At 46.4% G+C, this 25,270-nt stretch overlaps 1 protein-coding gene across 1 annotated transcript; it reads left to right on the plus strand.

Annotated features, from left to right (window-relative positions):
* Positions 1-627: 627 nt before the first annotated feature.
* On the plus strand, positions 628-25,270 carry LOC119397366 (sphingomyelin phosphodiesterase). Its single transcript, XM_049416542.1, has 12 exons — positions 628-891; positions 1,575-1,766; positions 5,883-6,044; positions 7,245-7,490; positions 8,195-8,394; positions 11,642-11,761; positions 14,309-14,389; positions 15,036-15,123; positions 16,112-16,194; positions 17,783-17,963; positions 20,934-21,118; positions 25,105-25,270. Exons 1-12 carry the CDS (start codon positions 628-630, stop codon positions 25,268-25,270), a joined length of 1,968 nt encoding a protein of 655 aa, XP_049272499.1.

The raw sequence follows: 25,270 nt of genomic DNA on the forward strand, positions 1-25,270 counted from the left end.
TAATAAACCGGTTGGTATAGATACACCCCCCCCCCTTTTGGAGCGCTTTGAAACTCATGAACAGCCCAGACAACGCAGTCGGCGTGTACTGTCCTCGTGAACAAGCGCACAGGTTCCCAGCAGATGATCCAGCGCTGGATATGGCTAGGTCAGTGCAGAATGCACTAGACGTGTGCGTTTCTAACGTGCCAGGAAGCCAGCACCGCCCCCGGGAGCGGGCCACCTTTGATGAAGCGAAGGTTTCATGCGATGACGTCATCGTGTGACGTAATAGCGACGTCACAAACTGGCGTCCTGTGACGCCATGATGCCATGATAAAATGACGTCATCACATCACGATTTCTTTTGCGTCATTCCCGACGCGGACACCGACGGTCGCTTTTCGTTTTTGATGAGGCATCTAAGGCTTTCGCCTTAATAACCCGGTTGTAATAGATCCCTCCCCTCCCCCCTCCCTTAATGAATCTATTTGTAACTCATAAGCAGCCCAGACTGCGTAGTCGGCATGTACGGTCCTCGTGAACACGCGCACAGATTCCCAGGAGATGATCCAGCGTTGCACCTATGGCTAGGGCAGTGCAGAATGTACTAGACGTGTGTGTTCCTAACCTTCCAGGAAGCGAGCAATGCGATTGGCGGTGGCAGCCGGCGCCGTGGCAGCGCTGTTGCCTTTGGCGGCAGCGCAGCTCTCGTTCTGGCACCTGCTGGCTAACCGTGGCGGGGCCAGGCTACGCGACCCGTACGAAGCACTGGACGCTCTGTCCCGCGTCGGATATTCGGCCTTGGTGGATCCTGACGAGGAAGGCAGTGGTTCGGACAGTCCGCTGGACACGAAGCAGGCCCTTGAGTACGTCGCCAAGCTTGGATGGTCTGACGTAAATATTGCCGCGGTAAGTTCGTGTAACCGTATGGATTTCGCCGTTAACTTCCTGAACTTAATTAAAGCGAACTCATAGCGAAAGTACTCCCTGAGAAAGGGGAAAGCAAAAAAGGGTAGTGAATTGAAGGGGAAGGGAGGTGGAACGAGACACAATTAAGTAAGCCTTCAGAAGCTGCTCACTTGGCGTCCACATGCCAACGCACGTGATTCCTTTGTTAGAAGTCTTCACGTCCTCTCTGCAATAGCGCGAAGTATACACAACAGGCGCTGCTCTTCGCAGCCTTAACCTCTTTGTCATTCAGTTTTTTTTTTCGGGAGGGGGGGGAGGTGAAGGGGGGAAGGGGGCAGTGATCGAGTTATACACATACAGCTTGTAAATTTCAACTGGTGATGACAGCATCAAGAAACGGCAAAAAGGGAGATTTTAATTACATCCTCCGGATTAATTTAAGAGCCCCCCAGGTATCCATAACTTGCATCTAAATTTAAATGAGTTACCGTTCATGCACTGTGGCTATGTCGACGTGCAGCCGCCACGGTTAAGAACCATACTGGTGACCTCGTGCTGAGCAGCACGAAGCCACAGGACGACTCGCGTTTTCCCACAGCTGTATTGTGCAGTACGTGTCAGCATTGTATGTGTAGCCCAGATATACATACTATAGCGGCCTGTTTCGCGGCAAAATAACGCAGGTTACGGAGACCTTCAGTACGGGCATAACGACGCCGGAGACGTGCGCCACCTGCGAATACTTCATGGGCGTGCTGAAAAATAATTCCGGAAGGTTCTCAATGACCGTCCTGGTTGCCTTTCTGTGGACTGTGTGCTATATCCAGTCCTACACCACGACTGAAGTGTGCACGGGCATCGTCAGAGCCTACAAGGTGAGGGACATCGGCTCGCAGTAATGTGTAAGTAGCAGCAACCTTAAAGGATCGCTAAAGTGAAACAGTGAATCGATTTAGATGGATGAATTGTACTCTGAGAACTCTAACGTCGTCAATTTCACCGTCATAGGTCTAATAATAGAGGAGAAAATCAAGGCCGAAGTCTCGTATTTAAATTTCGCGCTGAAATTTGTGCACGGGACGTCACGGACTTCTAAGTGTATGTTTCGTATTTTGGCGACATTGGCTCAACGAAATTTCCTGAAACTTGGTATGTTAAGTCTACTGCCCCCTCAGAGGACAATTTGCTTCATTTTTACTCATTAGGAACTATGTAGGACCTAGTAGACGCCGTAAAAATCTATGACGTCGCGGCGCTTCGTGCAGGAATTCAAGGTGGCATCGCCACCACCATTTTCTTTTTGCGCGTTTTCTCACCTACCAAGCGCCTTCTTGCGGCAGGCGTGGAGATTTTCGAATTGTGAGATAGTACTTTACTAATACGAGAAAGATGGTTTATCTCTTTAGTGTCCCTTTAATGGCATGGAGTCGACAGCTAATCTAAAGGACAAATGAAAAGCACGGCTTCAACTGCTTGTAATAACTACCTGTAATTGCCTGGAATTATAGGCGTGCGCAGGGTTCCCAGTCAGGAGGGGGCGGGGTCGAAGGTTCATCCCAGCGCCCCCCCCCCACTAAATTATAGTAGGGGGCAGATTTTGCAACCCCCCCCCCTTCCTGTGTGACTGCGGCCGCCCTCCCCCCCCCCCCCCCCTCCGTTGCGCACGCCAATGCTAGTTGCCTGTAATAATGCACTCAGAAAGGCGGATTTCTTCCCTGCTAGAGCCCATGCGACCGACGTTGCGTGATGCCAGTCCGCCGAAATGAACACAGGCGAAACAAGTTTCTCATAGATGGTACACGATTGTCGCGCACTCGTGCAAGGTTGAGCTTACTTGTCGTGTGAGGAACATGTACATTAGTGTCGACATGGCTTCCATAGTAGACCTGACCTCCAATCGATACGCCACGTGCCACCGGACTTCAGAGGTCGTAGTATTGATTACTGCTCGCATCCACTATATTGTACGGCGTGCACATGCATGTGTATGTCCTGAAAAGACGGCTTGTAGCCTGCTTGTAGTGCCCTGTAATGACTTGTTTTCCTCTTTCTCTCTTCATTTATACTTCTTCCTCTTCATTTTTCCTTCTTTAAGCGCTGGGCATAGTGATATTGTTATTGTGCTCTGCTGTTTACAGATATAATTTACATCTCTTTGACTTTCCTTTGAGGATTCCCTGCAAGGAAGGTCACTCCACAGAAGAGGCCATATGAAGCCCGCAGTGAAGCCGAGAAAAGCGCAGGGGGATGCTATTTGAAGCTTTTAGTTGAAATTTAGTAAACATGAAATAATGGAGCATTAATTGAAGCGAACGAGGAAACAACATGCCGCTGGTGGGCACCGAACTCACAACCTTCGCGTTCCGCGTGCGATGCTCTACCAACTGAGCTTCGGCGGCTGTCGCTCCCCCATCGACTTTCTTGAGTATTTCTGTAACTTTTCTGTAAGTGCAATCCTAGAAGTGTTAGTCAGCGCCACTCGTGGCCAAGGCGGCCAGCGTGGAACCATATTTTTGCTCAGAGTCAAGTAACACTTCTTTTTTTACGAACTAGCAGCTGATATATTAGCCCTCGCACGCTAAACCTAAAGGAATCAAAGCCGCCGGATCGAGAACCTTGCTGTGATGTATACGAAAGAAGGGGAATGGATCGAGGAGCCCGTTTTTTCTAAATAGCTGTGTCTAACAGAAAAAATGCCGCTTGATCCATTTCCCTTTTTACAGCGAAAGCTGTTATGAGATCATTTCACCGGCCGTTTTTGGCGCCGTAGTTGTCCGCCGCCGCCGCCGGTGTCCGTAACCAGTATCGCTCGAAATAAGAAAAAAAGCCGGAGCACTTGCACGATCGCGTTCCGTTGGCGTTCGTTGGGCATGCTACCGACCTCGCGTCGTGGAACGCGAAGAGGGACGCTACGCGCGTCGTATCTTCCATCTAGCCTGGCCGTTAATTCTCACAGGGCGAGCGGGGAACGCGATCGACAGGCGGGCGAGAGGGGGCAGCGTAGAAGAGGAGAGAGAAGGGGAGGGGACGCGCATGCGCTCGAGCTCATCGCGGCGTTGCGCAGGAGAGAATTTCGGCATGTCTAGCCCGCGTTTCAGAGGAAGAGTGGAAAGGGGGAGGGGGAGGAAAAGTGGAGAGGGAAAGTGGGGAGGGGAAGGGGCGAGGGAAAGTGGGGAGGGAAAGTGGAGAGGGGAAGGGGAGGGAAAGTGGAGAGGGGAAGGTGAGAGGGAAAGTGGAGAGGGGAAGGGGAGAGGGTGAGTGGAGAGGAGGTGTGTGGAGAGGGTATGCGCATGCGCAGTAAGGGTGGTCACGCCGCACACCACCACCACCACCACCACCGGATTGAGCTCCGCCTTAAGATACTTCGCATCTAAAAACGAAATACGAAAAAAATTTCAGGATGGAACGAGGTTCGAACATGGGCCCTCTGCGTGGGAGCCCAGTATTCAACCTCTGAGCCATGCCGGTGCTTGAAACTGTTTCGCAAAAAGGTCCTATACAGGCTTCATGTCGGGAAGGAACCGCATTAGCATATGCAATATAGCGTGGTAGAAGAGTAAAATAAGCACCAAGCATCGCACAACGAGAATTCTGTAACCAGACGTCACACAATGCGAATTGCGCAACGAGTAGGTTGTTGAATGCTTCCAACCCATTACAAAGGGTTCTGCCTTAATTCTTCGTCGTCATCAGGCACAGCATCAACAAAGTGCGCATAATGCCTTGCATGCGTTTAGCAGGTACCACGGCTCTGCGTAGAATGACGAAAAATGGCACAGTGCCTGCTGCCCTACTTTTAAAAAATTACAATGATTTATAGCGTAGTGGGTTCCTCGCAAGTGCCGTTGTATTGGTTGCCAAGGAAGCCCATAAGCGCATGATCCATTTCCTCGGGGTCTCAGTAAAATTACAATAATTTAGAGCGTAGTGGGTTCCTCGCAAGTGCACTTGTATTGGTTGCCAAGGAAGCCCATAAGCGCCTGATCCATTTCCTCGGGGTCTTAGTAAAATTACAATGATTTATAGCGTAGTGGGTTCCTCGCAAGTGCACTTGTATTGGTTGCCAAGGAAGCCCATAAGCGCATGATCCATTTCTTCGGGGTCTCAGTAAAGTTCTTCGCCCCCCCCCCCCCCCCCCCCGTCTCTCTCCCACGTCAACGTATGTTATACAGCATGACGGGAGAGCGAAATAGCGACCGGGCGTCACCCAATGCAAATTACATAACTGGTGGGCCGTGTAAAGCTTCCAACCCATTACAAAGGGCTGAGCCATAATTCTTCATCGTCATCAGTTGTCGCGTCAACGAAGTGCACATAATGCCTTACAGACGTGTAGCTGGTGCCTCGCTTCTCCGCAGAATGGCGAATAATGGCTTAGTAGGTGCTTACCAACTTCACAAAAATTGTGATTTATGGCGTAGTGGGTGCCTTGCTAGTGTGCTTGTATTAGTAGCCCAAAGAGAGCTTACAACGGGCTCTATAGAAATGCCGCTCTTCCAGCTTTCGCTGTGACTGTACTGCGGTTTCAGCGCCGGCCTGGCTCTTTTTTCGTCTATTCATATGAATAGAGGCGTCGAAGCGTGATTACACTGGGCACTGCGCACCCTGCGTCGACGCTGCGATGCAACCATTGGGTTTTCTTTCGTATAGCTGCTTCACATGCAAGAAACAGCCTCGACAACTTCTATGAAATGCTAACAATGCTATTACACATGGCACAAAGAAAGATAGAAGTCAGCGCTCGCGTTGTATGTTCGCTTTTACTTTGTGTCTTCACCATATTAGTAAAATATCCATCTGTACCGATCAGTTCAATAGCCTACGGTTCCACCGATGGCAGCATTTTTCATTAACGCATTGGTCATGCTGTATGACTGCCGTCTGTTATCAATAGACAACAAATCACTCATCTATACGTATCTCGAGGTAGTCGGTTAATAGCCCTTATTTATTAACACCGTATTTTGTTTTGCTTTTTTGCCTTCCTCAAGGACGACGTCGGTTACGTGATGAGAACCACGAGGTCCTCGCCAAACGAGATGTGCACGCTCATGTTCGGCAGAACGTGCGGAAACCTGACGTTGCCCGAACACGTGTGGGAGATCGTCGTGCCCGAAAAGTCCACCTCCAACAGGCCAGCACCCGAAGAGAGAGTGAGTTGCTTGTTTGTGCAATACATGGTTCGCAGTTACGCTATTCAAAGCGACATAGCTTGAGTAAATTACGCTGCATAAGCCTCCGATTCAATAACTATCCGTGAATTCGAGCATATCTTTTGGCAGACTTGAGTATCTAGAAGTTGATTCATTCTCACCATCTCATGCACTGAATGTCTCCACGGGTGTCTACTTTGGTTATGTGTTCGGAGCTTCGGGCTTTTATTTTTCTCATTTAGTGCCTATGAGTCCTAACATTATACACATGACTATGAATTCACTCGCCGATGACTGCGCTGCTACAAAAAAAATGACCCATCGAAAGCTATAACAACGCAGTGGACGACCTGGAAAACACTTGGACTTTATTTTCGACGTCACGGCGACGGCATATTTTCGCTACAAACTTATCAGAAAACAACCACAGATATCTCATTGCGTAGTGCGGTGTTCTGCTGACCACTAGCAGTGCAATAAAGTGTCGTAACATACGCCATAACGCAAAAGAACTGCCTTACGTGTGTGACACCAACGGAGGCTCCAAGGCGTGTTCCTATTCAACTGCGAGATAAAGCCGCTTCAAAATGCCGAGAACCTGCACGCAATTATTGAGAGCAGCATTTTGGGCTAGTTGGTTATCCATAACAACAAAGAATTGCGCGACAGAAACAGGGACAAAAGACGGCGCTGTGTTTGTATTTGTCTTGTTCTGTCCGTGTTTTCGTCGCGCAATTCTTTGTTGTCATGCAATTATTATCCATGTCTTAAGCACACTGTATACGCGCATCCATCATTCGTCAATTATGGCACTTAATAAAACCAGTGTTGACTTAGCATAAAACTCAAAAGGGTAGCGTAAGCGTTACGTATTATACGTCAAACAGCGTTTAGTTACCTTGATAGGCAATACTAACCAACATCATCGAACAGTCAGCCAACATTAGCGAGCAGTTCTTGAAATTTGTTAGCTTTGGCCTTAAGCGAGAAAATATGGTAGTCTTCATACAGTAGGCATTTAGCCTACTGTATGAAGGCAAACTACATATTTAGGTATTGCCCCTCCTAACAATCAAGCGTAAAAAGCAAACAGTCAAAAATACCAGCGAGTGCTAAGCTTCTTGCATTCAACGCGTTCGCAAGAAGCAAGAACCGCGAGATTTTGGCTTCGGTGCATCGCTCAGCGCTGGACGCGCGCAGGCACAGTCAAGAGACGAGCCGGGGTCGTCATTCCGCGTGCTACAGCTGTCGGACACGCACTACGACCCGGAGTACATCGAAGGGAGCCTGGCAGCCTGCGACGAGCCCCTGTGCTGCCGGCCAGCTTCTGGAGAAGTGCAAAACGACACCGACCGCGCGGGACGCTGGGGTGACTTGCGCAACTGCGACCTACCCTTCCGCACGCTGGACAACATGCTCGTGCACATCGGAAGTCAGGGACGCCAGGTAAACAAGCGTTCCTGTTTTGTTTCGAAAGAAAAACAAAGCACTTCGATATGTTGCATTTAATGGGGTGCTGCGCTCCAACTCGGATTGCTTAAACGCGGAGCCCATTGTTGATCCAAGCCAAGGAGGTCTCCTTCATCCAAGCCGATCCAAGCCAGAGAAAGCGTGTCTGTACCGAACGTGCAGAGGGTTCTTGTTGATCTGATTGCGCCTTACTGTACCCTTTTAGCATCCCCACTAATGCGCCTGTATAGTTGTGCTTCCACCCCTGCGTACATCAAATACGAAGCCGCCCTGAAGTTTTACCCTCTATTCCTGCTTCAGCTAGAAAAGATGTTTGCAGTCCATACTATTCATCAGGAATTAAGAAGGCACGATGTGAATATGCAAGTACTTCTGAAACTAGTATAAGCGTGTTATAAAGGTTACAGTGCACACAGGCAGGGACAGCGTGTATACATATAGAAGAAACAGACACAGCGGTTCACTCTGTTCCCATCTGTGTGCGCTGTAACTTTTCTGAGATGAAATATTAACTAGCCCACCAAGTCACCCTAGTATAAACGGTCATTCTTCGCGATGTCCAACAGCGGTTTAGATAAGACTCAATGAAGAGGGAGGGTGTTATTAACGCACATCAGTACACGTAAGTTGGATGTCGCTACCCAGAGAAGCATAGCCTACACTCCGAATGAAATTAACAGAGCGGCGGCGCACTGCTTTTTTTTTATGAGGCTGAGTTCGCCTACTGGACCGGCGACCTCCCACCGCACGACGTGTGGAAGATAACGCGGGCGGCCAACTTCGAGAACTTCGAGACGACCGTCACGACCATCGCCAAGCGGCTACCGGGCATCACGGTCTACCCGGTTGTCGGAAACCATGAAGCTGTTCCCCCGAACATGTAAGTTTCGGCAGGTCGATAAACTCTTAGGAATGGCAATGGAAACCTCCTGTACTAAGACACAGTTTCGTATACCGCATTATAATGCGGTGATAAAACATTTTTTGACAAAAGAACTGGTGCCTCATATGGCAAATCAATTCTTCGGAAGCCCATGTACAACATTCAAATAGATGAGAGTTTTTCCTTTTCAGAGTTCACTTTCCAAAACAGTCCAAAAAGTCACAGTTAAATGAATGCGATAGCAACAAGTTGGAATGCGATACGAAGCAAGTCTAGCAGCTAACTCTTTCAGCGTCCGACCTGGCATAACTGAACAAAACGCTGGCGTAAGGAAACGCGGCCGCTGCAGCGAGCGACGCGACCTTCGCGTGTTTGTCGTTTCAACGCAAACCGAGCGCCGGGAACACAACGCATACAAAGGTATGAGCAGTCTGCAGATCCCTGCAGAATTTATGGCGCGCGCGACCGCGGGCGCCCACGCCCGGCAGATCAAAGTACGCAGTTCCTGCCGTAGGCACACAGCCTCCTCACCCTCCAACGCCCCTCCACCAATGCCACCTAGAATTATTCTAGAGGGCGCTGCCTCCACGCGCCTTTCGCGCGAGGAGGAAGGTCGGTGCGTTTCCTCTAAGCTTACCGCGATCTTTGGCAGCGCTCGAACGCTTTCACTCGAACGTATACATACGACGCGCTTGGCGATATTATCAATTCGCACTTTATTCGGAACATCACGGCGACGGTGACGGCGAAAAGGCGCCTGGAGTGTCTATATAATTACTATGGCAATAAAAGAATGTGGCATAAATTGGCGTTTTCTTTTTCAGTGACTGCAATATAGCAAAGTTTATGAAGAATGCGCCAAGATGGTGAGATACTAAAAGCACTTGCTGACCAAGCAAGAATGGGGCAATATATTATTACAACGAAAAAATGCTGGACTTCTATCAAGCTGTCCATTTCAATAATCCTATATTGAGAACTGACGCGATAGTTTAAGCAAACGCTCTGCCAATAAATCAAGTTTCGAAATCTTAAATTTAGGCAACATCTTTCGTCGTCTTTAGGAAGAACAATCACTTTTTAAATTATCATGCATTGAGAATTTAACTCGACATTGTAAACAATGATCCGCCAATAAATAAATTTTCAAAAATGTGCTGAAATATGCAATGTATACGTCGATAAAAAAATTACAAAGGGGCACATTTTGCACTTTTTTCCGGTATCCACGAGTAATCCAAGTCATTCAGTCAAGTCAATCGAAAGTTTTTCACGTAGAATACAAAGAGCGTGGAAAAACAATTATATGGTGCGCTGTCACCTATAAGGTCTCCGCGTCGTTTCACTTGGTCTTTGTGTCAACTGCGATAGAAGCAAGCATTATAGAGCGAAGTCAACCGTAGCGGACTTGTGCTTGGTTACAACAAGGTACAAGTGAAGACAAGCCGAACGCAAAATGCGAGAACCTAAGAAATTGCATAATAAAAGCGAGGTTGCCTGAACTGCTGCACGACTTGCACAGAGAGCACCACCATCTTCTTCAATATTCAATGCTGATTCATAATTATTTCTAAAGTACAACACTTCACAATTAGTCTTGCCTTCTCACTACTAGTTGGTGGTTCAGTCAGTTAATACATGTTACGATAAAAAAAAGACGTGAAAAAAGGACAATAAATTATTCAAAAATAGCATTGGTTGGCGTTCACAGTCAAAGGGGTTGGCAGCACCAGTGCGTTAAGAAATGCAATTTTTTTAAGACGTCGTCGCTAATCCGTAGAATGTAGTTAATGTAACATATTGCATCTTATTCGTGCTATAAATAATATGATAGAAGTAACATTGCATCATATTATGTGCTGAACAGCACTTATTGAACATCTTTCATAGATTAACTGCAGTTTCGAATATCACATCTTAATTATTACTTACTAGCGGTTATATCGTAGTATCCGCATACCATTTGTTATTAGAAGGATTTCGTCGGAAATAATGCCAGCGAATCATCATCACCACCATCATCATCATTTATTAGCCCTTAAAGGCCCCTGTTGGGGTATTACATAAGGGTGGAGCATACATGAGAGAAAGGGAACGTTCAAACAGTCATTCAAAATACAATAAAAGTAACATATACAAAGGAACGAGGTGAAACTACAAGACAGTCAAAATACACAGGTAGAATAATGCGCTACAAAAAAAAAACTCAGAATACGTTACGCAGCAGCACTCAATAAATTAGTTAGTACGTTTCGAAATTTGGTGGGGTCACGTACAGCGACAGCAAGGTCAGGTAAGATATTCCATTCTGCAATGGCTAATGGTAGGAAGGATTTGTTGAAGGAATTAGTAGAGCCGTGAATTCTTTGAAGACTGAGGGAGTTTGACAGGCGGTGTGAAGTGCGGTTTGGCGGAAAAAGAAGCAGGTCACGTAAGTGTGGGAAGTTGTAATACAGTTTATGAAAGAGGCATAACCGATAGATTCTTCTGCGAAATGCTAACGATTTGATGTCCAAGGATGATTTGATGTTAGTGACACTTAGCCGATGATCGTACTGGGATGTAATAATGCGGGCTGCGCTGTTTTGGACGGCTTCTAGTAAGTCAACAAGGTACGCATGATGTGGATTCCATATTGCCGATGCGAATTCCAGTTTAGTGCGGATAAATGTATCATATGCTAGTTTGCGGATCACGTGTGGTGATGACGGTAGTGACCGTCTAATGAATCCCAGGCATTTGTTAGTTGGCGACAAAGCCTGGAATTTCTCGCTTAAATTCGGCGACTTTCTTTTAAATGCATGCCAAAGCGCTGTCCTCTTTTTGAACGTAATATTAACATCTTCTACGCTACTTAATGTCTGTACAGGGTGTTTAAGTTAAAAAGCACCAAGTATTAAAAAATTAAGCATAGGCGCTACGCGTCTCCAATTAGCGCAGTATTGATCTGAGCCACATATAGAGCACGTCAAAATATTTTTAACACGACAGTGTTTTATACCGGGGTCCACCAAGGCTTTCATGACGTATTTCCGTCACGGAAATGCGTGAGCGAAATGAACGTCATCAGAAGGCAAAGCAAAAAAAACTTAGCTGAAACATCCTGCGGAAAGGATGGAACTTCGAAAAAGAACGAGGAATTCACAATGAAACTGTATTACTCTCACCCGTTCTCCTGTTGTCTCTGTAGATGATTCTGTGACGACACGAGGCAATGCCACTGAAAAACTCCCACCGCGTGCAGGTTCCCTGAGACCGACCACAGCGACGCAAAGGTCGCCGAGAAGTCGCAGTGGGTGTACGACACCCTAGCCGAAGATTGGAAGGTCTGGCTTCCAGAAGACGCTCTGGCCACCGTCAGACGGTAAGTGTCATCGAACAGCGATCGTCCACATAGTTCGTAACCCAAACGGTCGTACCTGTCTTCTGTCTGTGCAGCATGGTCACCAGGCGACTGTTATTCGATCGGAGGGACGCCTGCGTTATCGCTAAATACTGCCAGCCGTGAGCTGCTGTTGATAAGAAAGAACGGGATCGTGTCGACGCGATACACTGTCATCAAATAAAGCGGCTCATAACGTCGGGCCTTCATTCTCCTCTGCTGCGCTCCTGTGGGATCACGAACAAACTTTGGCGTGTAGGTTCAAGTTGTTCTATACTGAGGCGTGAAGCTGCAGATTGACATTGTTGGCGATTACTTGTAAGTTAAGTCCGTAAAGGCCTAGCTGAGATGAAGGGCCCTAGGTGATTGACATCTGTAGCGCTTCGGGATATAGATCACATATAGCCAATCTTGTACAAAACTAGCAGCGCACTTGTGCTTACCATACAAATTAACGCCGAATGCACATACTTTCGGCATGCGCGTTTAGATAAGGAGCATGGTTCTGTCGCTGAATAAGAGTAGCGCTGCGCGGCGGCACACATCGCCGTCGATTACAGAGTAGCCACCGAGTTCATTAAAGAAACTACCACATGCAGCTTTGGCGAATGGCGTAGTAGCAATAATGGGGCGTATTACAAAATTAACCTAGATAACTTAAACTTCTTAAGAAGTCAACAACTTAAGCGAGATCTAATAATAGCTTACTTTGTTAGCGAGAAAGCGGCGCAAAGTGAGAGATCAGTGATAACATGGCATTTTCAATTTTCAATAAAAGCGCCATGTAATCTCAAGTTCTAATCACAGAATAAGTTTCTAGGTTGAGTGTGTCGGGACATCTGCTCAAAGAACTTCGTTCGCGACAGGTGTTGCCAGTGAGAAGCCGCATGACATGCCGTACATTCATTTCTTATTTTGATTTCGTGATCGCGTTTCAATTCGCACTGATCAAGGCGGTTTTAAACATTCTTCACTGACTGACTTGCACACCAAATTTCCAGGGTACGAGGACAGACTTGTTTTTTTTTAATATTTATCCATTTATAGTGTGCAGCCCGCATTCCACGGTTGAACTTGTGAACACTTGTGAACACGAAACTGGGAATTTAAGGGTTACTTTAGCTTTTTCGTCGTCATATATCCAATAATTGAGCATTTCCGGAAGGTAGTATCGCCCACACTCAATACTTCTCTTTCCATTTACTCTGTGTCCGCACATCCTGTATACACACGCCGTCACTCGTGCATGGCTGCACGTGTACGGCTGCTAGAGCATAAACAAATATACGCTCGGTTTTATAGATCATTGATTGACTTTATATCCCGAACATGCAGTATAGCACAGCGGTTTCAGAAAAGTGACATGGTTCCATACGTCGGCAAACTCACTCATGAGTCGGCTCACTCAGACTCACTGAGACTCACATCGAGCCGTGAGTCTGAGTCTGAGTGTGTCCGGCCGAGCAATATGCTGGTAAGTTTGAGTCCGAGTGAGTACTGTTGAGAAAAAGTTTAGTGAGTCTGAGTCCGAGTGAGCTCACAGAGCAAAATATAATTCTTCAGTGAGTCTGAGTGAGTTCCAACATTCTTGCCGACCTACGCATGGTTCCTTATCTATTTTCCTAAGGCTATTCGAAGGCGAAAGCCACCTTCGTCTTCTCTATACTTCTTCTTATCAGTCAATTGCATTGATCCCCCCCCCCCTCCCGTGAGGTGCAAAAGCTGTATGCACCTCACGTAGTGTTGCACTTTATTCGGCATCGTTCTAACTTGACCAAGCGACGATGTCTGTGGTGAGGTCATCATGTGACGTAAATGTAACGTCATTATGGCGTCACAAATTTAGGCTATCTTTGACTGCGTCAGACGGCGCAGGTAACGTCAACTGTGAACATATGACTTCTTGGACCGTTCGGGTTGACGCCGACGCCACCGACAGCCTTTTTTCTGTTTTCATGAGGTCTATAAGGCCTTCACCTTAATATCGAGAAAGCACTTTGGGCCTGTTGGTGCATAACGTCAGCGGAATAGAGCAAACTTAGAGACCGGGACGCAGAAGGCACTTGCGTTGTCTTGCCTTCTGTGTCCCTGTCTCTAAATTTTCGCAATTTCACTAACGGTTCAGAATAGTTTTTATGAGGTGCTATTTTTCGGAAATACACTTGTAAACTTTACTACGGTTTAATATCATCCGCTGGGTAGCAGGCTAGAGAAGGAGCTCAGAAGGAAAGTATGTTGGGCTAGTTGGCCTAACATAATAACTAACAAACTAATCGAGAAATAAAATTAAGACACGGACACAATCAGAAGCAGCACATGAGGACGAGCACTACCACCAGCTATTTATTTCATTCAACACACCCTCCTATAGAAAAGGGGGACGTGAAGTAAAGATTCGTAGAATTCTGATTATCTTGTTTCCGCAACATTTCTCCAATTAACAAATCACGTTGCATTCTTCCAGCGGATAAATTAGCACGGTGTAGTCTTACCATATTACTGTACACGATCTCTTTAATCCTATACCAGTGCTGGATACTACGTCACAAAGCCAAGGGAAGGCCTTCGATTGATATCGCTCAACACAAACTTCTGCTACAATTTCAACTTGTAAGTACACGCTGAAATAATATTTTTTTGCTTAATTGACTACAGTGTCTGTGCACTAAGAGCCGTTCTGGTCATGCCAAACTAAGAAAAATAATTTGTACTAGTGACGCAACAAATGGAGCAACGCCAGAAATTAGGCTGTAGAACTGGGTAGTGTGTTACATAATTTCAATCAACAAGAAGGTGGTTGTCAGATAAGCGCACAACAGCTCTGAAACTCCTCTGCACTAAACGTTTCCATGTACTGCAATACTCGAGCCGCATGACACAAAGCCGACATCAAACACTAATGCGTGTGCTAGAAACTGCCCCTGATGGTGATGGAAAGCCATGAGAATGAGATATCTGTCAATCCTTTGTGCTTTGTCAGCTCGACATTTCTATGTAGCAGGAATGACAACACAGCGAGCAACCTGGAACCTGTCAATACGTGACATAAATACTCGTCCACTCATTGAAACAACTGGTATCCACGACATAGCAACGTCTCCTACTTACAACTAATTTAAAAAAACAAATAAATATCCTGGGAGAGGTATCTGCACTATTCGAGTTTATAATTTGGTCAGTTATGCAAACATTTGAGGCAGCTGCGTCACTTTTCTATTAGCGACTGGTTCACGGCCGCATAATGGCCCATTCGCAGCTGGCTTTTCGTGAATTCGACCGACCCTGGAAACCAGCTGCATTGGCTGGTGGACGAGCTGCTTGATGCCGAAGGCGTTGGCGATAAGGTTTGTGCTTGTTGTTTTTCTTGTTTGTACTATGTGTAGATTTAGTGTGTTAATTTTTTGCTCGTGCAGTGTGTGAGAGAGAGAGAGAGACAATCAACCAACAGCCAACTCAAGTCTGCCTGCTCTAACCTTCCCATCTGCGTGCACTTGTTAAACAGTGGCGCGAACGCCTTACCTAAAGTTGCCTGTGGCGTAGTCGGTTCAACACCCTCCCAATATTGTTGGGATTGTGTTGAACGGTTCAACACACTTCCTATACAGTGCATACTCTTGATTGGTCTACATACGCGAAATATTAGATGTGAATTGGCTCCCGCACTGCTTTGCCACGAAGCCGGCCATTCGTTCTTTCTTGCCTCGCATGACTATCGTGTGCGATCAACTGATTTCACTTCATTTTCTGTGTTTGCTATTGCGCAAACGGAGGTAACAGCGTGTCGCCGACAAGCGCCAAGTCTTGATAGGGCCAACGCTTAGTGCTGACATGGTACACGTGCTTTTGAGAAATAAGTGGCGAGGGGGAGATATGGCCTGTAGGAAGGGTAGGAGAGGCGAGGAGGAAACCACTCCCTCGTCTTTGAACGCGGGGTGGTGAGGGGCCCTTTAAGGATTGTCGCTGCAAAGTGCGCAAAAAGATATCCGTTATGACTATGACAATGTTAGCGATGTGGTCTGTGTCCTCAAAAAATGCGGTACCAAAGGACGGTAGGAAAAAATGCCTTGATGCAATAGCACTAAGGAAATGGAATGTAAAGGTTCGCTGGAACGATCATGATGTTTGTGATCGTGATCGCCAAATTTCGTATGATTGCGGACGGAAACGTTCATTGCCAAAAGAAAGAGAAAGATGATCTCTTTCCAACTGCTAAAATGAACTCTTAATGCCATCACTCAAGCACAAAGATTTGCCCCTGCAATTCGTGTAGTACCGATTGAACTCTTTCATACGGACGGCAGCAATACCCTCTTCGCTTTGTCAACATTCTAGGTTCATCTGATCGGGCACATACCTCCCGGCTTGCCTGACTGCCTCGACACTTGGAGCGCCATGTTTCACAGAATCGTCGAAAGGTGATCGTATGCAAGGTTCATTATCTTTCACTTCAAGTGCTGAACTCAAAAGCTGTTTGAATCATAGTGCATTATCCGGTACACGCCACATGTTTCTTTGAACGTCGGTGAATTCTTTGAACGACGTCTTCAAAGGCCCAGTGAATAATTCGCAGGATTTAATTCGCAGGATTGATCCGCAAGTTACTTTTTTTCTTCTTTTGCATCCATGCTCTCATGAAACCATAAAAGTAAGAGAGAGAGAAACGAAGCGGAACGGCAGGGAGGTTAACCAAGCTTTGGCTCGGTTGGCTACTTTACACATGGGCTTCAGGATAAGATAAGAATAACAGATAAGATAGAGAAGAGAGAACAAGCGTAAGAAAGAGAAGAATGAACAGTCAGTTTGAATACACACAACACGAACTCGCGGTGTTAGTTCACGGGCGCTCGTGAAGTCCGGTGGTCTTCTAGTAGAAATTAGTGCTCCGAAGTGAAGGTGCGCATTGGCAAGTAATGCGCACCTCCACTTCGGAGCACTGGAACAAACCAGAACGCCGGCACAAGCAGCTTCATAAATGGAACCCAGAAATGAAGTTTCGTATGCCTCACAAGCTGAAGCGAAATATGACATGCATCATTCACCGCATTCGTCTTGGTGTGGCATTCACAAGACGCTATGCCCACTTGATCAGCTGCAGTGACACTGGTCCCGATTGTGGTCATTGTCGGATACCAGAGACCAGGGGCGTAGCCAAGGGGGGGGTTGGGGGGGTTCAAACCCCCCGAAATTTTCCAATTTTGCTTGCGTATATAGGCACGCACACATACAAACGCACGCACGAACATACTTAAAGTATGGTTGACCCCCCCCCCCCCCCCCGAAAAAAATTTCTGGCTACGCCCTTGCCAGAGACACTTGAACATATATTTTGCGCCTCTCCAGCGTACGCACGAGAACGACAAAAACTGATCTCATCGATTGGGCAGTATCATAGTAGGCCTTTAACCGATGAGGTTGTGTTAGGTCCTTGGCCTGACGTCAGCAGCACAAGTATGGTCATAGAAGCAGTCGTAGCCTTCTTACAAGCCACTGGACTGGATGCACGTCTTTAGATTTGCCCCAGCGCGACGAACTATATTCTCATCTCCCTACCTTACCATCGTCATTCATCACTCTTTCGCTCCCCTGTCCCCCCTCCCCAGTGTAGAGTAGCAGGCCAGAGCAAACTATAGCTCAGGCCGACCTCTCTGCCTTTCTGTAAATAAATTCTCTCTCTCTCTTGTAAGGATTCAAGCAACGGAAAACCAGCAATGTTTTCCAATGGCTTGGTCATTCTGTCACGGGTCCTGTTTGACGCTGTGTGTCTTATAAAAGCGGATTAAAAAAAAAAGCGCCTGTTGAAAAACCCGAGTAGCCAGGATTATTCAATGTACATACACCAATTCAGTGTGCCTTATAGGCATAGTTTATGTACTAAACATGGGATAATTTCTCGCGAAACTGTGTGCCATGTGCTATGCAGTTGCGCTGATCATCCACTATCACAGAGTGTAATAGCTCTTGGATTTTGGAACATTTTCTTTTTCTACCCCGCATGCGACGCAGGTTTTCGGACACAGTGGTCGGACAGTTCTACGGACACACGCATTACGACGAGGCGATCGTGTACTACTCGTCCGCCGACCGGTCGCGGCCTTTCGGACTCGCTTTCGTCGCTCCAAGCGTCACCACGTACAGCTTTCTCAACCCCGCTTACCGGATGTACGACGTCGACTCGGAATCCAAGGTGATTTGCCGATCGTTGAACTGTACGTAAAAGCGCGTTAAGGGCAATGACACAGGAAGGAAGAAGGCACGTTAACGTCTTATGGTTTGGTTCTTATTTTATTTCTAAAGAATAGCGTACTAACTGCCTGTATATATGCTTGCATGCGAGTTAGGAATGCTAACACAGCATTTAGATGATTTGTGCGCTTAGCGTCCCAAATCGACTCGGGCTATGGAGATGCCGTAGTGGAGGACTTCGCATTATTTCGACCAGCTGGGGTTCTTTAAGGTGCACTGACATCGTACGCTACATGGGCCTCTAAAACAAAATCACACTATTTCACTACCATCGTTCAGATTTGTTGACTACATATTTCGAAATATGCTAGAACGATGCCCCTACCACAAAACAACGTCTTTGCGTCTGCAGGTACTTGCCCCACACAAACTTAGGCTTAGCAGGCGAACTGGTCTCCGATTTTATAGCAATAATAATATCTGGGGTTTAACGTCCCAAAACCACGATATGATTATAAGGGACTCCGTAGTGCAGGGCTCCGGAAATTTCGACCACCTGGGGTTCTTTCACGTACACCTAAATCTAAGTACACGGGCCTCAAACATTTTCGCCTCCATCCGATTGTATAGCAACCTACATGCGGTACATTAGTGGTGCAGGTCAGGTCTTACTCATGGCCTTCTCACATTCTGTATAGCAACCTGCAGAACACTGGATACCGCAGTGATGGTGTTTTGAATTTATTGGCGTGCATGAATGCAGCCGCGCGTTTTCTTTTTCTTTTCTTTTTTTTAAGCATTCACCTTCCTTGGAAATGTTCATGGTTTCCTTGTTGTGCTGCAGATGATGAGAGAGGACGGCAGGTCGATACAGGGACACAGGACAGGTGGTGCACCACCTGTCCTGTGTCCCTGTATCGACCTACCGTCCTCGTCTCGTCATCTGCAGCACAACAAGGAAACCATGAACGACCACCAACTAGCCCAATTCATCGCTCTTCTAAACTTCCTTGGAAACCCCTTTCTTTCTCTTCCAAGTCTGAAATGGGGACATGCTCGATTGCGCGTCACACCCGTGAATTGCGCAGCACAGCGCCTGTGTTTATCCTGTCAAAATGAAAAAAAAAGGTTTAAAGGCCCACCCATTATAAAGCGCTTAGCCATATTTAATCAGCAGCAGCCGCAGCATCAACAAAGTGTGCAGCTGCGTAGGCGCACGTGTTGCCCTACGGACGCGTAGTGGGTACTTCGCTACTGCGAAATATGACAATTTACGGCGTTGTGGGCACTTCGCAACTGCACCATAAAAAAAAAGGTGTCCTTTGACTCTTGTTTTCTACACGCGTGACTCTCCCGTGTATAACTCTCTTCATAGAGGCACGTTGACTCTCATTATGAGAGTCGTGGGATATGTTACCCTCTTTTAAAAATGCAAGCTAACTCTCTTTTGGAGAGTCGTGCATCCCACGATTCTCCTGGAGAGAGTAAACGTAACTCTCTAAAGAGAGTTATACATGGGAGAATCACATGTGTAGCAAAGAAGATTCGAAATACACCTTTTTTTCTAAGAGTGTGCACTCACAGTATAGGCACCCTAAGAGCATTTACAACGGTCAATGTCACACCCGTAGGCGTTCTTTTTGGGGGCGAAGCTCCTTAAAGCGGCACCCGTTCGTCCCTCGTAGTGCGTAACCAGTCGTAACGCTAGTACCAGATCTTGACCTCCAAGGTGGTGCCGGTGGGAGATTTCTCCTGTGCGTTGTTGAACAATAAAAAATTCGCAGCGTGCGCGTTAACTAAAATCCGAATTCTTCTGTCTCTCATTCCCCATTAGCAGCCAATGGCATGTTCCAGTAGGAAACGTTAGTAGAAGTAGAAGTGTAAGTGTTAGCTAAAAGCCGACTTCTTCTGTCTCTCATTCCCATTAGCAGCCATTGTTTACCTCCAAGTTAGTGCCTGGTGAGATTTCTCCTGTGCGTGATTAAACAATAAAAATTTCGTTCAAAACGCCGTTGATTGATGAAATAAACCAACGAAAGACGCCAGATGTTTTCTAAAAGCAAAACGAAAAGACGCCAGATGTTTCTAAAGCAAAACGAAAAGATGCCAGCTGCTTAACGAAAGACGCCAGATGTTTTCTAAAGCAATGGTTTTCTAAAAAATGAAAATTCACAGCGTACATGTAAAATTAAAGTGAGCTGCAAGTCGTCATAACTCATCGAACCTTTAGTATAAACGCGCCCGATCTCACGTCGGTGATGATGTACTGGGCAGAATTCACGGAAGATTCACGGTTTACCGATGAACCTCCGCAGCTTCGCCCACTCATCATCATTCACTCCGTGGATATGCTGTGATTTTTTTGCTCGCGCCACGGCTGACGTGTTCACCGAGAATCGAAGCATGTCAAGCCAATGAAAAAGGCTATGTGAGTGGGGCTGGATTACGTTAGCGCGTTCTACTCTTAAATGCGAAGCTTCAGCGTCCTCCAAGGATTTCTTTAACGAAACGTACAACGAGGTGTTTTGTGTAAGCACTTCTCGTTTTGCTATGTTGCTCAGCAAAGTTTTGCTTGCTTATACTTTTGGATATTTCTAAATATGACATTCCATGTATACTTGCATGTGCTGCGGTGCTCAGTCATTGTATTTTAGTCCTTAATTTGAGGCCTCGTTAATATTGCTGACACAGGTAGTGTTATATTTTGACAATGTAGATTGATAAATAAGAAAGTTATTTGAACAGCGAATCTGGAGACATGCTAAAAGCCTGGTGCGTTTTGAGGCCAGTTATATAATATACCGCCCCCCCCCCCCAATCCCTAAGGTATGGTACCACACAACAGCTGCGCTGTTGGGGATTGGGGATTGGGGCCTGCGAAAAGCTTGGACGCCTCGAAGATGCTTCTGGCTTCAACGAGTTTCTTGCGTCAAAATGGTTCAATTCCGTTTGTCTCGATCTTTTTCTGTAGCTCGTGACGAGACACGAGACGTACTCCATGAACGTGACCGAGGCGAACCAAGATGGCGGAGAACCGCACTGGAGACTGGAGTATAGCACCGAGGATCTAGGTCTGGCGCAAGCTGGCCACGAGGACTGGGCCGCGCTCATCGATGCCATGGATACTGACCAGGCCCGGTTCATCCAATTCGTTCGGTGAGCGCAGCAGGTGCCGCACATAAGATGTATGCGCGGCCTCTGCACATATAGATTTGGACGTTCGAAGTATTCCCCCGTGACCGCCAAGTCATGATAATTACGACAGGACCAAAAGTGATCAAGCCACCATAGCAATTCTCACTGCTTACATCTGTGCAAACTGCCCGCACATCGTCAGCTGTTGTGATGACGATTATGATGATGACATTTTAAAACAATGGCTCACTCCCACCACAAGAGATTGGCCAAGAAACTTCCTTTTTTCTTCTTTTTTTCTTTTCTTGCTGCTACACATTCGGATAGCCTATACAGCCTCTCATTTTTTTTCTTTTTGGGGCTGTAAATTTCAGCTGTCCATTTCATTCAATCCTGACATCGTAGAGTTTCTTACACTGACCTAGAGGGAAAACTGGCGCTGCAAGTGTTTGTACGGATAAGAATGCTGGGACACGTTACATTCGGATATGGCTCGGATTGGCATCGTTCACGAAAAGCTCAGACACCTCGATGATGCTTCTGGCTTCAACGCGTTTCTTGCGTCAAAATGGTTCAATTCGTACTGAAGGAGCACGTAGTAAGCTATTTCTTTTTTTTTATCATAGCACAGAAACGAGTTTTATTTAACTTTGGAAACTTATGCGTCAATGTACGATTGTACGAAGTGTAAGAAGTAACGAACGCCCGCTAAACTTGGAAGGCAGACGACAAGGCCAGGGTTCACTCTACGACTGCTTGTCGTCTGTTTCTTTCTTTCGTTGTTTGGTTATACCGTACAGATCAGTGGACTTTTATTCTAGATAAAAATACGCGTGAGTAAGATGCGTTTATGAAAGTTTCGTTTTACAGAAGCTTTATTTGCGCAGTCGTATCCGCTTCTTAGCCGAAGGCTCACTCAGTACCAACCAACACAAGCCTCACAGACACATATACGGTCATTCCCATCGCGGCAACGGCGCCCCTTCAGAAATTCGCATAGGTGGTGGCGCCAGATTTCCCTTTTGGTATTATGAGAAGCTCTATGCCTCACACCTCGCTACACCAATACCTTCGCAACTTCGGAAGGCGCTAGAATATTTGCTTCTGCAACCGTTGATTTCTTTCCACTACGAGCAATGGCACACGGTGTCATCCATCTTCTAATATAGGGCCTTGAAAGTGCCTGTGAAATTAAAAAAAAAAAACTTCACGTTCTGTCTATATAACTGCATCCTTACTGAAAAGGCTTGCAGCGGTTTGTCAGAAGTAACTTGTAGGTATAGAATTTCAAGCTTTGCGTGCAGTCACTATTGAAAGCTCCGCAGATGCAGCAAACTATTGCAGCCTGAAGCCAAGCCTATTTTGTGATAGCTGTTAAGATTGACTACGCGCGCTTCTAGGTGGCATTTCCAACCACCTTTGAAACTTGGGTGCGAGCACGAATCGCTTCAAAAAGCGTGTTGCCTTCTCTTTCTCTTTCTGCCATCCCATTTACTTGCCAATGACAGGAGGAATATCGAAGCGTGACGCCGAAGGTGTTTTCTTTCTTTTTTTTTGCGACATAGACTTACCCTTAAGGCATAATATTTGTTGTGTATACTTGTATTAAATGTGAGCCGTTAGGCCGGTGTTGTGTATGAAATGTTTACGCACACGTGGATATATAAAAAAGCAGTCATAATAGTGCAACCTTCGAACGAGGAACAAATTTTGTGTCAAGGACAGGTATAACATCACTTGCTTCCATTTTAGGGCATGTTGCCATCATTCTGAAGCATCGCAAGCAGAAAGGACCGAGTTTTGTCGTACACCGTTTTCTTTTTCTTCCTTTTTTTTCACAGCGTAGCTGTTAAACTGTTTGTTATGCTGCGCACAGCCGACAGAAAACAATCACCATCATGAACCGGTACGCGCTCTCTTCTTCCTCTTCGTCATCTTCTGCTTCGCCCCAGGACAGGTGCGCCGATTTGTCCAGCGTGGGAATGCAATAACTCCTGTGGGCGAGAGAATCAACAGAGAGAGAGAGACAGAAAAAGGAAATATCGAAAGAAATAGAAAAAGAAAAATAGAGAGAAAGAAAGGGAAGAAAGACAGAATGAGATAAAAAGACTGAGAAAGAAACTGACAGAGAGAGAAAGTGATAGAAGGAAGCAGGCACAAAAAAACAGATATAAAAAAGAGGGAGCAAGGCAAAAAGAGCAAGAAAGAGAGAAAGAAGGTGAAATAAGTAGAGACAGAGAGAGAGACAGAAAGGGAAAAAGAAGAAGAAAGATAGAAGAGCGAGAAGAGGAAGAAATAAATAGAAAGAGAAAGCAACAAATGGAAATAAGCAGGGACAAAAATGATATAGAAAAAACTGATAGAAAAAGGAAAAGAGAAAGAAAGACAGGAAGACAGAGAAAATAAAGAAAAACAAGGCAGGCCGCCCAGCTCCGCATTTGTTTCAGGCTTGCACTAGTAGTGCAACGCTACCTTGATTTTTTTTTAAATTTTTTTCTGTTTCAGCTTGGCGAAGTCCACATGTTTCACCTCAGCTTTCTTGCACGTTTCTTCCGGAAATTTGAGTCGTGGCCGTTACTTTGCTTTTTCTGGCCCATGTGACGTCACCTTGCGTGGTTTCCGGTGTTTGTACACGCTTCCTACTAAACGTCTAAAAATTCCCGTGGAATGCGCCAAATTCTCAACGTGACCAAAAGTGACCTGTTCATCACAGCGGTCGTTCCTGTTTTGTTCACTTGAAGAGGCAACACAACTTCAAATTCAGGAAACCTTTTTTTTTTGCTTCGCGTCTTCTTCGGAAAGTGTAGATTATTACTAATGCACATTATCCTAATCACCATTCACAATAACGTATAATAGTGTACCTCAATGTGAAGCCTCTTGATGTCCACTATAATGAGTGAGTGAGAGCGGCTCAGTGACCATCGTAAACACTCATATTCGTACCCATTGCAGGGGAAGAAGACCAAATTATCTCGATTGTCCTTGTCTATAGCGTCATCTGACTCCTTTCGAATCACTGCAAGGGACGAAGACCGAGTTATCCCGAGTGTCCCTGTCTATAGCGTCATCGGACTCCTTCTCTTATCTGGTATTGTCCTAAGTGTATTTCCCTTTCCTTCTCATCTGTTACGTGACACTGAGAGACCACCGTTTGGTTGTCCTGCGCATTACTCGAACCCTGCAGTTCCATTTCTTCCTCCTATCCTTGTTCATGTAGAGAACATCAGCTACACACGTTGGCTAATTCCTAACGCTATTTTGCCGTCTATCCATTTTACTACAGCAAAATTCCCGTTCCGTCGCTCCTTACGTGGCCCGCAGCTCGTAGGTAGGCTCCTTTTCCGTCCGCAAGCTTTACGTAATGCTAGTTCGAATCTGAATCGTCGCCCGTTTTAAAGAGGCGCACTGTAACTGCCACCGGGTGCCTACCGTGATTATGTCAATTAGCGCGTAGAAACATTTTGCGTTCACCCTTGCATTGGTTCTGTAATCGAACAGTCTTACACAGGAAACTCTTGCGGGAGGTACTGTGTTCGATTCACAGTGCTGCCGGGCACCCACAGAACCAAACGAAATAAACAGACATGGAAAGCCTAAGGGACATTATTGTTCTTTAACCTTCGAACCCACAACCTTCGATCTTGTGGGTTCGTGCCCACATTCATTTCAAATTATGTCGTAATGACTACACTACAGCTAAAAACAACAAGTAATGTCCCCTGTGTTTTGCCTTGGTTTAATTGTCTGTTGGTTTCATTTGGTTATGTCTAACAAAGAAGCGAGCCCCTCGAACAATTCACCTTCTTTCGGTTACCAACAGGTATTTCTAAAGGGGAGAGAGGTACCCCAACCTGGCGCTAGGTTGTGTATGAGTTTCATTTCGCGAAGGTGCCCTCCGCTTTTCGCTCTCTTCCACGTTACCCTCCCCGACGCTGCGCCGTCCTCCCTTGTGGGTTGGAGATATTATCGTCTTTCCTAACATCACACACCTATCTCTCTCTCAGGTACACAACTCGCCTCGACGACGAGGATACCAGGTGCGACGACGCGTGTCGCGAGCGACTGCTGTGCCGCTGGAGAACGGACAGGGCGCACGACTACTCGGCCTGTCCTCGAGACCCCACGGCCGACAGGAACAACACTACCGGGAGTAAAGAGAAGCATTCGTAA

The sequence above is a fragment of the Rhipicephalus sanguineus genome, chromosome 6 (assembly GCF_013339695.2).
Source record: "Rhipicephalus sanguineus isolate Rsan-2018 chromosome 6, BIME_Rsan_1.4, whole genome shotgun sequence".
NCBI classification, from domain to species: domain Eukaryota; kingdom Metazoa; phylum Arthropoda; class Arachnida; order Ixodida; family Ixodidae; genus Rhipicephalus; species Rhipicephalus sanguineus.

What these genes read in the sequence shown, in the direction of transcription:
- LOC119397366 (XM_049416542.1), top strand. Translation starts at nt 628, where the DNA reads ATGCGATTGGCGGTGGCAGCCGGCGCCGTGGCAGCGCTGTTGCCTTTG. An exon ending in GAAGCTGTTCCCCCGAACAT is followed by an intron (nt 8,395 to 11,641) that starts GTAAGTTTCGGC and finishes CACCGCGTGCAG; the next exon opens with GTTCCCTGAGACCGACCACA. An exon ending in GCTCTGGCCACCGTCAGACG is followed by an intron (nt 11,762 to 14,308) that starts GTAAGTGTCATC and finishes ATCCTATACCAG; the next exon opens with TGCTGGATACTACGTCACAA.